General features: G+C 46.5%; 1 protein-coding gene across 4 annotated transcripts in view; it reads right to left on the bottom strand.

Moving 5' to 3' along the window:
• The window catches only part of MYB (MYB proto-oncogene, transcription factor), a 28,344-nt gene extending 14,680 nt beyond the window's left edge, over nt 1-13,664 (bottom strand). Inside the window, exons 1-9 of one of the 4 annotated variants that reach the window (XM_054064090.1) lie at nt 13,463-13,664; nt 9,626-9,743; nt 7,932-8,003; nt 7,247-7,339; nt 6,633-6,853; nt 4,852-5,086; nt 3,964-4,044; nt 3,466-3,570; nt 1,896-2,153 (exon numbers count right to left, since the gene is read on the bottom strand). In XM_054064090.1, the coding sequence (XP_053920065.1) occupies nt 1,896-2,153; nt 3,466-3,570; nt 3,964-4,044; nt 4,852-5,086; nt 6,633-6,853; nt 7,247-7,339; nt 7,932-8,003; nt 9,626-9,743; nt 13,463-13,485 (1,206 nt within the window). In that variant the 5' untranslated portion in view covers nt 13,486-13,664. Of the gene's footprint in view, nt 1-1,895; nt 2,154-3,465; nt 3,571-3,963; nt 4,045-4,851; nt 5,087-6,632; nt 6,854-7,246; nt 7,340-7,931; nt 8,004-9,625; nt 9,744-13,054; nt 13,162-13,462 lie in introns of those variants that run through there. The other 3 variants (XM_054064087.1, XM_054064089.1, XM_054064088.1) reach the window with 3 other exon arrangements.
• Nucleotides 13,665-16,137: the final 2,473 nt, after the last annotated feature.

Here is a 16,137-nt window from a genome sequence, read left to right as displayed (position 1 = left end):
GTGGCCTGGTTTGAGGATGGCGAGTCGTAATTTGAATTTTCTGGCTGTTGTCAGTTTGTCTCACAACCTGAATGCTATTTAAATGCAGTTTGGGGTTTTCTAGGTCAATGAATCATACTGTAAGTGGACAGAGATGGAAAGTATTACAAATGATCAGAAATGCTAAACGCTAGTAGCCAAAGGAGTTGACAGCAAAAGCAAAGCAAGCAATCATATTCCCTTACAAAGAATGATCCAAATAAAAAAAAAAAAACCAAAAACAAAGAAAACCCAAGCCCCGCAAATGAATTTATGAGAAGAGAATCAACAGTTAGCTTGCCAATGATCTAAACTCAGCGGTGAAGACTAAGAGCAGTGAGAAGATTCAAAAACAGAGTGAAATCAACAAGCGCAACGGTAATTAGTCATTTGTTCCAAAGGATTAGTTTCTAAATTGTTAAGGCTGGGGTGACTTTTGAGAATTAGTAACATCTGTGCAGAAGTCTTGATCTACCTGCGAGGGAGAGAAGGGCAGGCTTTTGACAGGGGAGCACTTAGGAGGAGTTGAGCTCCTGACGTCAGCTAGGACCAAGGTGCTACTGTGGCCACTGGCTAAGGGGCTGGAGTGCCCTCTCTTTTTGCGAAGAAGGACCCACGGAGCCATGCTGCCCTGTGAGGCAGATAAGGACTTTGGTGAGCCAGGAGAACCCTGACTTGACATGATTTTGCGAAAGTTTGTGATGGGGTGTCCTTGAGGTCTACAAGTACTGGCCCCTCTTTGCTGAAGCTGCGCCACTTTGCCTGAGGGAGCTTTGCTAGCTGAAGTGTCTGTGTCTTCAAAGAATTCAAAACTGCTGAGATCACCCCATGATGAAGGATCCTGAAACAATGTGGGAGGCACGGAGCTATAAGACAGTGTATAGTGCCACCTCATGAAAATACAGCGCTAGAATATACCTGTAATCACCACCACCAAAGTCTTTCCCAGTTCAGTTAAGCTTGACCCTGTTTCTTTTAGCAGTATCATTGTGAACACTTATTTGTGTTTTCAATATACACCTTGATTACACCAAATTGTCTAACATCCTAGTAGTGTTGCTGGCAACCGAGTCCCTAAAGAAACAGTGAGTCAGAAGATGCCCTTACTATGTGCTTGCCCAGGGTTTTCTTCTTGGTATGAAGACAGTGCTTTTCACTATGAAAAAATGCATGCCTTGGGCTCTAAACCAAGACTGGTCTCCTCCTAATGTGCATGCCTGCCCTTGATGTGCTAAATAGGATGTGACACTGCGTGAAGCAGTCACCTCAGTTGCTGAAGAAGGGTGCCACCAACATACATATTTCAATGTGCCACTTCTATTACACGTAGTATCCCAGAGACCACCATGAGAAAAGGCTCATGTCAATGTCAAGTCACCTACTCAGCATTTAAAATATGTATGTATATCTAGCTCTTCACATACACCACAGCAAACTCCTTTGAGTACAATAAAAACTTGTAGAAAATGATGCAGATACATGAGCAGCCACACATAAACCTATGGCATAAGTCACTCGAAATATAAATAAGTATAATTTAATAGTTTAAAATCTTTCATGGTGTTTCTGATTCTATTTTAAGAAGACTTAATGTCAAGAGATCATTTCAAGGTCCTACTGTGCAGTTTCCTAAAAATCACACTCCCTTACCAAGATGTAGCAGAAAAGGGAGACACCCACAAACACCATACGCATCCATATTTAAGAGTTTAATTTACAAGCAGCCACATTTTGTTATGTCAGAAGCTAAACTTCAGGTCTTGTAGCAATCAGAAGTTACTCAGAAAAAAAATGAAACCCATTTAGGACAGCCACAGTTCCTCTCCCCATACTCTTTGACCATACATGAATACACCTAAGGCAGCAAGTCTACTTACGGAGTCTATTAACTGGAGTGTTTCTGCAAATTCTAAGAGATTCTTAACATTATCCAGGATGTTGCTCTGGTGAACAATCATGCACCGTGCAGGGGATGCACTTTCCTCAGGTAAGCAACCATGATCCACCGGTGGAGAAGGAGTACAGTGGTGATGTTCTCCCAAACAGGAAACAGGTGCATTGTCACCACTGGTCCTGGTACTGTCAGCAATTGTGGTGCTGTGCCAGCTGGGGTAGTTTGATGTGTGGTTCTGTGTCTAAAGGAAGAAGAAAAAAAAACAGAAAAGGGGGGGAAAAAAGGCAGAAGGAACTTAGCAATGAAATTGCACAAGGTGTCAGATGCCACTGGAGGAAAGATAAAAGTAGTTGCATCATCATCTAAAAGCTTATGCCTATGAAACAATTGTCAAGATGTTTCCTTTCATCAGTGCAAGATCTTGTTTTAAGTAATATCAGCATTGTATTTGTTATCCCAAAATTACCTCATCATTTACTTCCAGGATTATGAGCATATATAAATACTAACACAATCAATTCATACGTGTTACTGCAAAAGCTCAAAAAATGTCTGCAAGTCATTTTCTGTGAGAAGCAAAAAACGGCAGTATTTCCCTACTGAGCGCTCAGCACTGTAGAAGGCTAAAAGGTTTAAGAGTTAGAGTTGCTTTTGTTTGCTTATCTCCTTTTCTTCTTCTGTCCCTGTCTAATGCTACAGCTTACACCAATGCAATGAAGAGGCTGTCAAATCAATGTGGTTAGGAAAGCAGAAGAACAAATTAACAGAAGTTTCTTTCCAGTGTGATCATGCAACAGAAGAAATTGCAAAACACTAACTAAAGTTAAAAAGTGGCCAAACTAACGTATCATGCATGCAGTTGTTTTACTACTAATTTGAATATCACCCAAAAAAAGAATCTGCTGGCTATCACCTATCTTCAAAAATGATTTGGGGATTCTTGGCTTTGGTGATGGTGTTAAGTAACTACATAAGGGATTTCACGCATTAACATCCAATGGCAAATACAACGAAGTGCAAGAATTCAGTAATAGCCAGCATTTGCTCCACACATGCAGTTATGAAGAATCTAACATTATCTGGAGAAGTAACACGAGCTGTCAAACATGCACCAAGCCTGAAGCTTACAAAGCATATAAAACACAGCTGAAGGAAAGAACACAACAGAGGAGAAAAATCTAATGTACAGGCACTACATTTTCATCACATGAACCATTGCACACTTTCAGAAATTAAGATCCCACTGACTTAAGATCTGTGGAATTTCTCATTTTTGTGCAATCATAGTGTTTCCAATATCACACCATGTTACAAAGGCCAGCCTATCCCCCACTTTGTGGGGTAAAATACCTACAAATTGTTTCGGGGTTTTTTTTCCATAGAAGAATTTATGAAGCAAATACAAATTATATATGTGCTATGTTTCATCCTTTTAAAACGGAAATATAGAGCCTTGATTAGTATAGAAGGCAGAGGGGGAGTAAAAAGTTAAAAAGACAAGCACTGGGGTAATGCTGCTATCCCTCCATCCAAGCACACAGTGACAATCTTACTGGTAATGCCTGCTGCCCTTTCAGTTCATTCTCAGTCGACATTAGTAGCAACTCTAATTCCTTTATTCGTTTTTCTTTCTCAGGGTCTTCATCATTATAGTGTCTCTGAAATTAAGAGTTAAGGGAAAAGAAAAGATAAAGGTCTGATAGGATGTAGCAACTAAAATGCTTATGGCTTGCCGTCCTGTGGTTATAATAGGCAAATTAGACTCAAAGATGAAATAAACGTCAATTGTGTTTTCCACTACCAAAGTCCTTGCTGACAGTATAGACATTTGAACTGGAGAAAGTGAAAGCTATCACACTAGATGTCAACTGCAGGGTTTTAAATCTACTTCAGAAGAAGCAATTATTAGCCACATTAGAACTCCCCCACCTTCCCCATTTTCTCTCTTCACATTTATTACATTAAAACGTTTCTTTAATGTACAACATTTGCATTTTGACATATCACATATTCAACAAATTGACTCTTGAAATGAGATTCAAGTTATCTACCTGAATAGCTGCAGCAGCTGGCTGAGGAACATTGACAATATTTACATGCAGTGCTACTGGATATGGGATCTGACCAGGGACCTAAGCCAAAAAGCAAAAGACACTAAAAGTTACTATTTCTATCACATTGTCTGCCTGCACTGTGAACTTTTGGTAAACATACTCTGGTTTTAGGTACTTAATATTTGCAATCTATGGCAGTGCAATAGCAAAAAAACCCCAACAACGTTTAGAAGAAAAATTTTTTTTAGGAATACGACAACGAGCATTACAGAGGAAAAAAAGAAAATCAATACATGAAATAGCTACCCTTCCTGAGCAAGAAAAGATGAATAATTTATAAATGCTTTTGTAAGATTTTTCTAAGTTGAAGTGAAAATGCAAAAGATGCAATTTATTATCATGTAAACCTCTACAATGTAACTATCTGAAGAAGCAGCCTGTTTCATTATTAATCATTAATAGAAAAGGAATCAAATTAAAACCAATATTTGTTTACTTGGTTCTGACAAGCAGCTCACGAACAGAGTATTACTGAAGCAAACGTGGGAGATTTTGACATAGAACACAGAATTAATCAGATTCAACTGATTTTCAACCAATGTAATATTCACCACTGTAAGAAACAATACTGAAAACACATTCACTGCTTACAAGATGTTAAAAACGTTGAACCCAATTCTACCACATGAAAGCCAGCAATCAGTTCAAAATGTACATATTTTCATCATTGAATGAAGCCAAAGTCAGAAAAGCCCTTGCCTAACATCAAACACATAATAGTCTGGGAGAAAAACATTTGTGATTCTTGAAATGAACTATGGCTGAAGCGCACCCACCTATTCAACAAAGCACAACAAAAGTCACCTCACACTTTCAGGCGCTTACGTTTTGTGGCTCAGAGATGTGGTAGTAGGGATAGTCACTGTTCAGTGGGGGCTGGCCGGCTACTGGCAGCTGTGCAGAAGGTGGGTTGTGAGCAAAGGCCATCAAGTGGTTGCTCTTCTGAAATCCAGTGGCTGCTGAAGAGTGACAGGCTTTAGATGACTCCTGCAAGTAGCCCTCCTGCTCAACCTTCCGGCGCATGGTGGAATTCCAGTGGTTCTTGATAGCATTATCAGTTCTGCAACACAAAGACATGCGTTTGAGGAGTTTTAAAAACAAGCATTTCCAATTCAGACAGATTAATGGGCAGGAAACTGGTGTTGGCATTTCTGTTTAAACCTCAAGCTGTTCTCTGACCTACCTCCTGCCTGCACCTTTACAAATGCTACCCTCAGCTTCTCAGGAAAGAAGCTCAGTAAAGAAAGGTAGGGAAAAAGACAAATGTATTGTGGTTGTTTATGCACTTTTTAAAGCAACCTCTAAGCCTTACGTACTCAAACTGTAAGAAACTGATAATTTCAGCTTTACCTCACTCCTGTGAGGTGAGGTGACAGCAAAGGTTGACACCCCTTTGAGGCCACCCTAAAGGACTCCAAACATCATCTTCCTAAGTCTTACTAACGCAGTGGACTTCCATTATATCTCACTGCTTTAAAGAAAGTCTGTGGAGAAGACCTATGAAAAGATTTATTTCCAAGCAACTTCCCAACTGACCACCTAGACAATGACAACATCATGCTATACACAAAAATCCAGTAAACAAAGCTGTTGTGATTTTTTTCTTAGCTGCAGAAAAACTGAGATTTGAATATTCACATAAATGAGTCAGAAAAAGCAAGTTTATCACGTCTGCAAGACTTTTGAAGAGTACGCTTAGAAACACACTTTTCTATTTGAAAAACATCACCACACAGTATCATTGAAAGAAGTATCTATGATGTGTGGAAGCTGCAAAAAAACTTTGCAAGAGGCAATTCCTTTCTTATTTTCTTCTAGAAAGTGAGAGCAGCCTAGGGAATGCCTGCTCAAAAGGCTATCATGATCTTAGGTGACTTATTTAGATTTTGAAGATGTTTCTCTAAATACGAGGAATAAAAACGGGAAGGGTATCCTCTCTCTTGCTTACATTATTTCCTTGACTACACTTTATGTTGAGTCACGTTTACTACACAGCAAATGAGACATGAAATCTCTGAAATTATATGCAAGCTGTGCATAAGTTTTCAAGGAGACAAGTACTTCCAGGACCGAAGTTTGAGGAATTGAGTTTCTCCTGTTTTATACACGGATTTTTAACAGGCCAAAATCATTTGGATGATTCAGAAGAGATTACAAATGTTGAAGCAGCCTTCTCTTACATTTAATTTTGAATAAACAGGCTGGATTTCATGTTGAAGGTATACCCTTAGCTGAATGCAAATTATGTTCCATTTGCAGACCCTGATACTTCACTGTTGAATCAATTTGAATTTTGACAGTTATTGCAAGCACAAATTCGATTGCACAGACATTTCGGAATCTGTTATGGTCTTGCTCTAGTTACTCATTTTTTTATTACCCATGGCAAACATCAAAAGCTTGTAAAAATAGCGTACTCTTCCATGTCCTGACCAAACAGCACAGTTCTCCACTAAGAAAAACACACATCAATGTCACCAGCTTTCCAGGTTGATTCCAAATTTTTTTTATCTATAATGTGAAGACCAAGGCAACTGAAACAAACTGCTCAGACCTGCAGCTTTTTCCTGTTTTCCTATTTAAGAGCTAAAGGTATATGTCATTACCGTCCAGGCAGCAACTTTGCAATTTCTGCCCATCTGTTTCCCAGCCTCTTGTGTGCCTGGTAAATAATTCTATCTTCCTCTTCTGTCCAGGAGGTTTTCTTCACTTCTGGATTCAAGTGGTTGTGCCACCTCTCCCTGCACTGTTTTCCAATCCTTCCCTTCAAATGCTTAGCAATGACAGACCAGCGCTTTGGACCGTATTTCTGCACGAGTTCTATTACCTTCAAAGAAGGACATAAAAACTGCCTGTATTTAATGATGCATAATGAATCAATGAATTTTTTTCTGTGCTGGAGCAATATTTTCAATGACATTTCTCAAAACAGCCATGGTAAAACTAACACACAATTAAAGTTCCCCACTTCCCACTTATACTATTACCCAAAAGGAAAAATCTGGCAACAGTTAAGACATTTCTAGACTGCATTTCCACCAGTGCTGTAAAGGAACATGAATTAATTTGCATAGCAAACTAAACAAATACTAGGCATTGAAACTACAGGATCAATCTGCTTCTGGCCATGTTAGTGTTGAGACCACTGAAGTCTCCGTGTGTTTCGCCCCAACACATTTGTTAGTAAGGCATAAGTCAGACTGAAAGGAAAACTGATTACCCTTTGATCCTCCTCTTTAGTCCACGGACCTTTGATAAGTTCTGGGTTTAGTACCTTCTGCCATCGGTGCTGGCACTGAACATCTGTCCGGTTCTAGTGAAATGTAAAATACACAATGCAGATCATCCTTTAGAAAACATGAATGTAGAGTGACAACACTCCTATCTACAGTAGGTCTGAGAAGAAGGTGCTCAACTACCAATTTGTTCACTGAGCTAGATAATATTTCCATCATTCCTGCAGTGATGACTGTATCACCAGAACGACACAAACTGAATCTTCGCCATCTGCCACAATAGCTGTCATGCCTTCATATGCAGTATTTCTATGACAGCTGAAGTGTTCACAAAAGCAATTCTCTTTTAAACCATATATACAATTCATCAAAGCTATTTTTTCAGTGCTAAGTCTCAGTGTCACACTGCCCATCTACTGTGCAAGACCCTGCCAACCCCCCATTTTTGCTTGTCTGTTTTCATACCAACCCTTTCTGAGAAGTCAAAATAAAATTAAAGGCAAGGGTTTCCACAATATTTTAACTAAATTTCTGAGGTCTCCATCTGCAGAGGTTTTATATCTCCTACAAAAATGTAACTATAAAAGAACCACTCCCCTTCCCCTTACTTGGAAACCACTGATAAAGAGTTGTCACTAGAACTGGAAACAGAAACCAATATCCACCTACAGGAAGGAAATTGGCAATGACTTTCCAGTCTTCTGTGCCGTTCTGCTCCACAAGCTTCTTCAGTTTTTCATCCTGAATCATTGAAAAAGCAGACATAATTAATATTGCAATTTCCTATAAAGCAAACGAAATACATTTTTTTTTAAAAAAGCCTCCTTCCAGCATTTTATACATCTAATTCTGTGTCCCGAAAGTAACAGGAGGTGGTCTGTAGTCCTATCATATCTTAATTGCCTAAGTCTTGAGATTTTTCTACTACTATGGATGTTGGTAGGTTCTTTACTCTGCTGCAGGAGAAAGATTGACTTTTTCTGTGCTGTTCTTTGACTTGTATTATACATTCCCATTTTACCACTCAGAGCTATGTAACTGTTATTCTTGAACTGGATTTACAGAAGAGTATGGATGTTTTGGTGCCAGGTATCAGAACAACAATTAGATTCAGTAACACCCAGACACCCAGCTCTCTGGGGACCTCCGAAAGTCACAGCCTGAAGTTTTATATGTCTTGCAAGTAATGGGAGTTCCAGTAATTTGCTTATTGCCTGTCTGTGTAGAATAAACGCACAATAAAACTAATGGCTCTTTTTTGTTCCTGGTGACTGTGAGGGATTTCTGCATGCTTGCAATACCAAGAAATTTTCCCCAGTATTTTTAATTATAAGGCCAGAAATATAGAACCTAAAGACAAAAGAAACCAATCTCATGCACTAGGAATGATTGAGATAGTGTAACACAAGTTAGAACTGCCCCAAGAGATAAGAGGAGGGGAGCAACCCTCCCCTTCCCCGATGAGCGCCTCCCAGTATGCTCCCAGTTCATGTGACAGGAAAGTGCCCATCAGGCTCCATGGCCATTCCTTCCTTCCAGGCCACATCATAACCACAGCCGTCTCTGCAGGAGCAGACTATGATTTAAACAAATAAAAAAATGCTTGCAAGAGGTGACCTGCCACTGTTTATATATCAATATACGTTGTTAGAGAAAGTCAAAACATAACTTAAGAATTGTATTAATGTATTTCACAATAAACTCAAACCAGTTAAGTGGCCACAGGATATCCACCTGGCGAAGGAGTCTGATACCGCAATTTACCCGTAAAGTCAGTATAGGGGTATCAAGACTAAAACATGTTCTGACCTTCAAAAGCAAAATACATCTTGAATGCTCAATTTAAGTACAGCTGGATTTTTTTCCAGCTTTTAGTTTATTTCCACTCAGAATTGTAGTTCTGCAATTAAAGTGCAAACTTCAAATGGCACAAAAGGACTGCAGTAGTTTCTGCCACAGTTGTTTGCTGCTGTGGGACACTGAACACACGTCAGTTCTCGCATAGCAACTGTTTTCAAACAAAAAGAGGCAGCAGTAACAATCAAGCATTTCTGCAGATGACTCCTAATCTGTTTGTCCAACAGGCATTACACAGAGATTCAGGTACCTATAATACAGACCTCAGTGGACATAAAAAAAAGGTGGGTTATGTGTTTTATTTAATAGAGAAGAGTGTCCCTAAAAGTTAAATAAAACACTGAATGTAGCTAATGGGTCAAAGCTGTTGTCCTTATTCATAGGAATGAATAATACATAGGAATGTCAGTGAAGTTAGCCTGCGGATAATTAACTCCAAGAAGAACATGATCCACGTTCTCTCTGTCTTTTTACAAGCAGGAGATGAACAAATCAGTCTGATTTACCTCTTCGCGGGTCCACCTGGTTTTTCCTAAGTGACGTTTTCCAGTCTTAGGAAGTAGACCATCATAATCATGATCATACATCTCAACATCTTCTTCGTCATCATCACTACTATATATACTGCAGAAGGAAACACAGGGAGACACAGAGTGGGACATGAGGACTCGAGCTACTTAATTCCAAAGCACAAAAACCCGACTACAATCCTTACAAAGGTTACACAGATAAAAGTTTTAAAACTTGCACAACAAGATTTTGTTCTGCATTCTGTTGTTCTAGTATTCTGAACTGGTTCTGCTGTTTTTGGTATCCACAGATACAAGCAAAGGGCTGGCAACCTTCGTATTACTGTGCATGTTCAGACCTGCTCTTACTGTTAGATCAGTGGTGAATTACACATTTGGCAAACTTTCAGCCAATGAAGGTTTCAAATTAAAATACAATGTTTGGGACAATAAAGAGAACTAGAGGCTGTGTCCATTACACAAGCATGTGTTCAAAATCTTTAACTCATGCCACACGTTCTGAAAAACATTAGCATTTTTGCATGTTTAACAGAACAGACAGTTACACAGTTCCCAAATAAAACAAAGTGTGCATAAATACAAAAGCTAGCCAATAATAACCTCATTTAAGAATATGGTTATGGACCCCGTATGTGAAGGCAAAAGTTTCTATGGTTAAGTAAAGCCATAAAGTGGTAGCATTAACATGCAATAACCTCTAATATAAAATGTGTCTGCCTGGACAGACACAGGCTAAGCACAAGCATATTTGATATCCTGCAACCAACAAATGAATGACTGAACCCTTTTATATTCTCCGTTTCCTTAACTCAAGACTTTATTACCTCTATTCCATTTCTAAATACCTCAAACTGGTTTTGAAATACTCTGCTCCTCACCTAATTCATGACTAAGGGATTTCCCCAGAGGCTATTTATGGGTAAAAAAGACTCTATTACTCTTCACAAACAACACTTGCTCTACCCAGTTAACTAAAACTAAAGGAGTGTTTTGCAACAGGAGTTGTCTTTATGGCAGGCAGCGTTTTATTTCCAACTTTTAGGATACAAGGAGCAGTTCTGACACCTCAGCTAAGGTGTCCTCTAAGCACTGCAAGTGCTAGAAAGGAGAAAATATCATCCTACAACACTAAAAAATTGATATATCAGGTGGTACGTTAAGACATGACTAAGACACTAAAATAAAGTTATTTTGTAATAAGATTATCAAGCATCATTTACACCATCAACCTGTTTTCAGGAGATCACTTCTTAAACCAAGCTGCAGCGAAGCACAGAGACTGGCAGTCAAGATGGAAACACCTCCAAAATGCAAGCTATTAAGCATATATTTTAAAGCGCACAGGGCTAATCACACCTCACATCTCCAGCCCTGTTTTTTCTGGCCTGTGGTGTGTGCCACGAAAACTATGCTCCACGTACTTAGTTTTCCACAGCCTGCCGTGATGTGTGTGGCCCTTCCCGAGTCTCTGCCAGGTGGCCCCTGACTCACCCACCCAGCCCCAACTCCTCCCCACGGTTCCCTCCCTATTCCCCGGCCCAGATGGGGGATAGGGCTGCCCGAAGCTCCAGCCCTGCACGCTGAGGTGAGCGTGGATCCTTCGCTGGCAGCAGGAGCCACCCAGGACTGCGAGCGATGCTCACAAGATCCAGCTGCTGCAAACACAGCTCCGGGTAGTAGAGTCACTTTGCTACATAGAATCATAGAATCACCAGGTTGGAAAAGACCTCCAGGATCATCGAGTCCAACCATTCCTGTCTGCCACTAAACCATGTCCCTGAGCACATCGTCTACCTGTCTGTTAAACACCTCCAGGGACGGAGACAACCCCCTCCCTGGGCAGCCTCTGCCAGTGCACGATGAACCTTCCTGTGAAAAGCTTTTTCCTGAAATCCAGCCTGAACCTCCCCTGGCAGAGCTTGAGGCCATCCCCCCTTGTCCTGTCCCCTGTCACTTGGGAGGAGAGCCCAGCTCCCTCCTCTCCACAACCTCCTTTCCGGTAGTTGTAGAGAGCAATAAGGTCTCCCTCAGCCTCCTCTTCTCAAGGCTACAGCTGCCCGTATGCCAAAGAAAGCTTTGTGTCTCGATTTTCCATTTCGAAAGTGAGTTTGGCAGACAGTAAAAAGCGCCGGCTATTCCATCCATCAGCGCCGCTCCCCGCGCGGCGGCGAGTTCCAGGCAAACGCCGGCAGCGAACGGGTTAAAGCGACCGAAGTGCGGTGCCAGTCATGTAACCGGTTTATTTAAACAACCGGGGCCTCGCTGGCACCGCAGAACTGAGCAAACCCCGCTGTATTACCTGTGTCCTCCAGCAGGAGAAGAGGGCCCTGGGTGGAATTTCGGGACTCTCGGTAGCTCTCTAAGCCAGCCGCTCTAAAACTTTTTATTCTTGGGGGCTGCAGCCCTAAGCCTCCCCACGAGCGGCACGGCACGGAGCACCCCAGCGCTGCGGAGCGCCGCCGGGGCGGAGGGATGGAGCCCCTCGGCAGCAGCGCTTGCGCTTCTCGCCCGGGCAACCGGCTTGTGTAACGAAACACGGGGCGAAGGAAAGGGGAAAAAAAAGAGAGAGAGAGAGAACCAGGAGGGGGTGGAGAGGAAATGACTCGCTGCTGCTACCGTGATTGAAAGAATTCGGGCACCGGCCCCGCAGCCCGTTCCCGCGGCGGAGCCCGCGCCCGGCCCGGGGCATCGCAGCGCCGCGTCCCGGCGGGAGGCGCCCGCGAGGCCAGCAGCGGCTGCCCGTTCTCTTTCGGGAGAGCCGCGCCGGGTGATTCATAGCGAACACCTCCGCTCTGATACTTTGAAACTGCAGCCCGGCGCTCGGTGCCTCCTCCCGCACCGCGAGCCCCTCTCTCCCTTAAAAAGAACCCCCTCGAAGTCCCCAGTCCCGCCAGGCAAGGAAAGGCAGAGCCGCGACCTTCTCCTCTGTCACAGCTCAACCGAAGGGGAGGAGAAGAGAGGAGGATGCCAGGCTGCAAAGAGAAAGGGAAAAAAAAAAGCCTCCACGTGTCCGACCCGCCGTCCCCGGCTAATTAGACAACAACCCCGCTCCGTGCGGCCGCCCGGCGGCAGCGGTGGCGGAGAGGCGGCCACGCGGCGCTGCCGCCCCGTCCCGTCCCGCCCGCGGTTCCCCCAGCGCCACCGCCCCCGGGAGCGCGGCGGGCACGGGTGACAGCTCAGCCCGAGCGCCCCGTCGGAGCCGCAGCCCCCGCCGCCGCCGGGAAAAAGCCAAAGCCCCGCAGGGCGCAATTACCGCCGCGGGGCAGAGCAGCGCTCCCGAGAGCAGCGGGGCCGCCGCTATAAGGATAAAGAAATAAGAAAAAGAAAGAGAGTGAGCCCAGCCCCCGCGCCCGCCGCCCACCTGCCGGGAGTGAATGAATGAATGAACGAGACGGGACGCGCTACCTGCCGCCGCTGAGCCCGCCCGGCATCGCCCTGCCGTGCCGCTGCGGGACGCGGCGGGCAGCGAGTGAGTCCCAGCTCCCCGCGGGCACAGTGAATCCCGTCTCCCCGCGGGCACCGAGTGAGTCCCGGCTCCCCGCAGCCCCGCGTCCCAGCTCCCCGCCGCGGCGCCCAGCAGCGCGGGACCCGCGCGCCCCGTCGGGGCGGCTCCGCGGCAGGCGGTCCCAGGCTCTCCCGGCGCCGCCGGAGGAGGGGAACTCTTCTCGCGGCATTCGGGGAGCGGAGTAGCCCAGGTGAGCGGAGCGAGGTGGGCTGCCCGCCGCCCCGTCCAGCCGGCGAGGTGATCTCCTGCCGCCCCGTCTGACAGGAGCGGAGCGGGGCTGCGCCCCCCGCCCGGGGGCAGCGGGTTACCTGTGCCGGGGTCTCCGGGCCATCCTCGCACCGGCCGCTGGGGGAGGAGGACGGGGGAGCCCGCGCCCGCCGCCGCGCCCTGCTGCCGGGCTGCGCCCAGGCGCTCCGCCGCCGCGCACGGGAGTGCCGAGGAGCCGCGGGAGGAGGAGGAGGAAACAGGTTGAGATTAAAGAGTAAACTCTGTAAACAGAGATGCCATCAAACAAAGGGCCCTTGGACACTCCCCCTCCCGCCAAATCTGGCGCCCCTGCAGTGCGCAGGCGCCTGGCGCGGCGCGGCGGGACCGGGTGGCGGGGCGCGGGGCGCGCTCAGCGGGGCCGCGCGCCCGACGGGGGCTCCCTTCGCCCCGCCTCTCCCGGACCCCTCCGCAGCCCACCCCGCAGCCTTCCCCAGCAACCCACCCCGCAACCCTCCCCTGCAACCCACCTCCCCATCCCCGCGGCGTGGGGCTGTCAGCGATGCAGCCGTCGGCGGCTGCGGACAGCCTTCCTCCCCCCCCCCCCCCCCCATCAGTATAGGCAGGCAGCGGGGAAGGGGGGTCCCTGCTGGAGACTCCCCCCGGGGATCTCAGCGGCCGCCACCGGGAGCCTCCCGCCGGAGGGAGGTGGCCCTTTGCCGGTGCACCTGCTGCGCTCCCTGCGTGGCGTGCGGGATGCAGCGGCAGCAGCCCTCGGGTTGGGGGGGGGGGGGGGGCGAGCGGGGAATGTAAAGGAGAAGAGACTGGGGGATGCGGGGAGGGTGTCCGGGGGAGCCGGGAGATGCCGCACCGGGGGATTTTTGCTACGGTTCCCCTCGCTGCTGTCGGGAGGAGGGTGGTGACTGCGCCCGAGAGGCGGCGGGTGCCTGATGGGCTCCAGAGAACACGTTTCTTTTTGATACAGAAATGAGTCAGGATGTGAAAAAATGGCGAAACATGCAAAGTTCCCAGGCTGCGCTGCTGCTCCTGCTGCTTGAAAAAAAAAAAAATGGGGCTTCGCAGCGGGTTTCGGCGCTCTCGCCTTTTCCTCAAAGGGCTGCGGGTCATCAATGAGCCGCCGGCGGGGCGGGCGGGGCCGGGGCGGGGCCGCTCCCGCAGCGCCCGGGCGAGCTGTGCGCCCGCTGCCTCCCGCGGTGGAGCGTCCTGCGCGGCGGCGCCCAGCGTGGCGGCAGCGCGAGCGCCCCGTCGGGGCTCTGCTGTCCCCAAGGCTCCATGTGTCCTCCAACGGGATCCATCGCAGGGATGGATGGGCAGCCAAGGCTGCCTCCCCAAGCTCTGTGGGTGCATCGCTTCACGGGACCACACTTAGAATCATAGAATCATAGAACAGTTTGGGGCAGAAGGGACCCTAAAGATCATCCAGTTCCAACCCCTCTGCCATGGGCACGGACAGCTCCCACTGGATCAGGCTGCCCAAGGCCCCGTCCGACCTGCCCTTGAACACCTCCAGGGATGGGACATCCACAGCTTGTCTGGGCAACCTGTGCCAGTGCCTCACCATTCTCACACTGAAGAAATTCTTCCTTATGTCTGGTCTAAATTTGCCCCTCTCCAGTTTATACTCATGGCCCCTCATCCTATCCCTACAAGCCTTTGTAAACAGCCCCTCTCCAGCCTTCCTGTAGCCCCTTCAGGTGCTGGAAGGTCACTTTAAGGTCTCCTCAGAGTCTTCTCCAGGCTGAACAAGCCCAACTCTCTCAGCCTGTCCTCATATAGGAGGTGCTCCAGCCCTCTGCTCGTCTTTGTAGCCCTCTTCTGGACCTGGTCCAACAGTTCCATAATCTTCTTATGTTGAGGATTCCAGAACTGGACACCATACTCCAGATGAGGTCTCACAAAAGAGGAATGGAGAGGCAGAATCACTTCCCTCAACCTGCTGGCCACACCATGCTTCTTCTGATGCAGCCCAGGATACGGTTGGCCTTCTGGGCTGTGAGTGCACATTGATGGTTCATGTCAAGCTTCCCATTGACCAGCACCCCCAAGTCCTTCTCTGCAGGGCTGCTCTCAATCACATCATCCCTCATCCTGAAATGAAACTGGGGATTGCCCCAACACAGGTGCAGGACCTTACACTTGGCCTTGTTGAACCTCATGAGGTTCTCACAGGCTCACTTCTCCAGCTATCCAGGTCCCTCTGGATTACATCCCATCCTTGCGGTGTGGCAACTGCACCACTCAGCTTGGTGTCATCTTTGTACCAAATATGCCGGTGTGTGTGTCATGCCTGCTTTGCCCTACCTATGCCTCCAACAGGAGTTGGTGTTCCTCCTGGCCTCCATTTGCCTACCCTGTAAAATGGATGTGCTGCACCAGGGGACCAGCATTAGTGCAGGGCGGAGGTGCTTTGCACGGTGACATCCTCACATCATTGCAAAGCACTTCTCTGCTAGGAAGCAGGGGCCTTCTAATGCTCTAATGCCAATGGCCATGAGAGAACTAATCCAGCTCTGTTCTATACCTTGTAAACTTTATAAAGCATGTACCTGCACCAGCAGAGAATAAAGCTATTCAGAGCCGTCAGATTTTTTTGGTTATTTTCTGGTAAAGGTGTATGCAGATAATGAAGCAAATCAGAAGGCCAAAGAAAATATGGAAAGATGCCTTGGTGTCCACACTGTTGCCAGGTATCGGTGAAGTCATGTTTCATTTCTTTGGAGAATACAACACAACTGATTGAGAATGAAAGCTGATAATA

The sequence above is a fragment of the Cuculus canorus genome, chromosome 3, assembly GCF_017976375.1.
Source record: "Cuculus canorus isolate bCucCan1 chromosome 3, bCucCan1.pri, whole genome shotgun sequence".
NCBI classification, from domain to species: domain Eukaryota; kingdom Metazoa; phylum Chordata; class Aves; order Cuculiformes; family Cuculidae; genus Cuculus; species Cuculus canorus.
The sequence above is the reverse complement of the archived record's forward strand: the minus strand, read 5'-3'. Positions and strand labels throughout refer to the sequence as shown.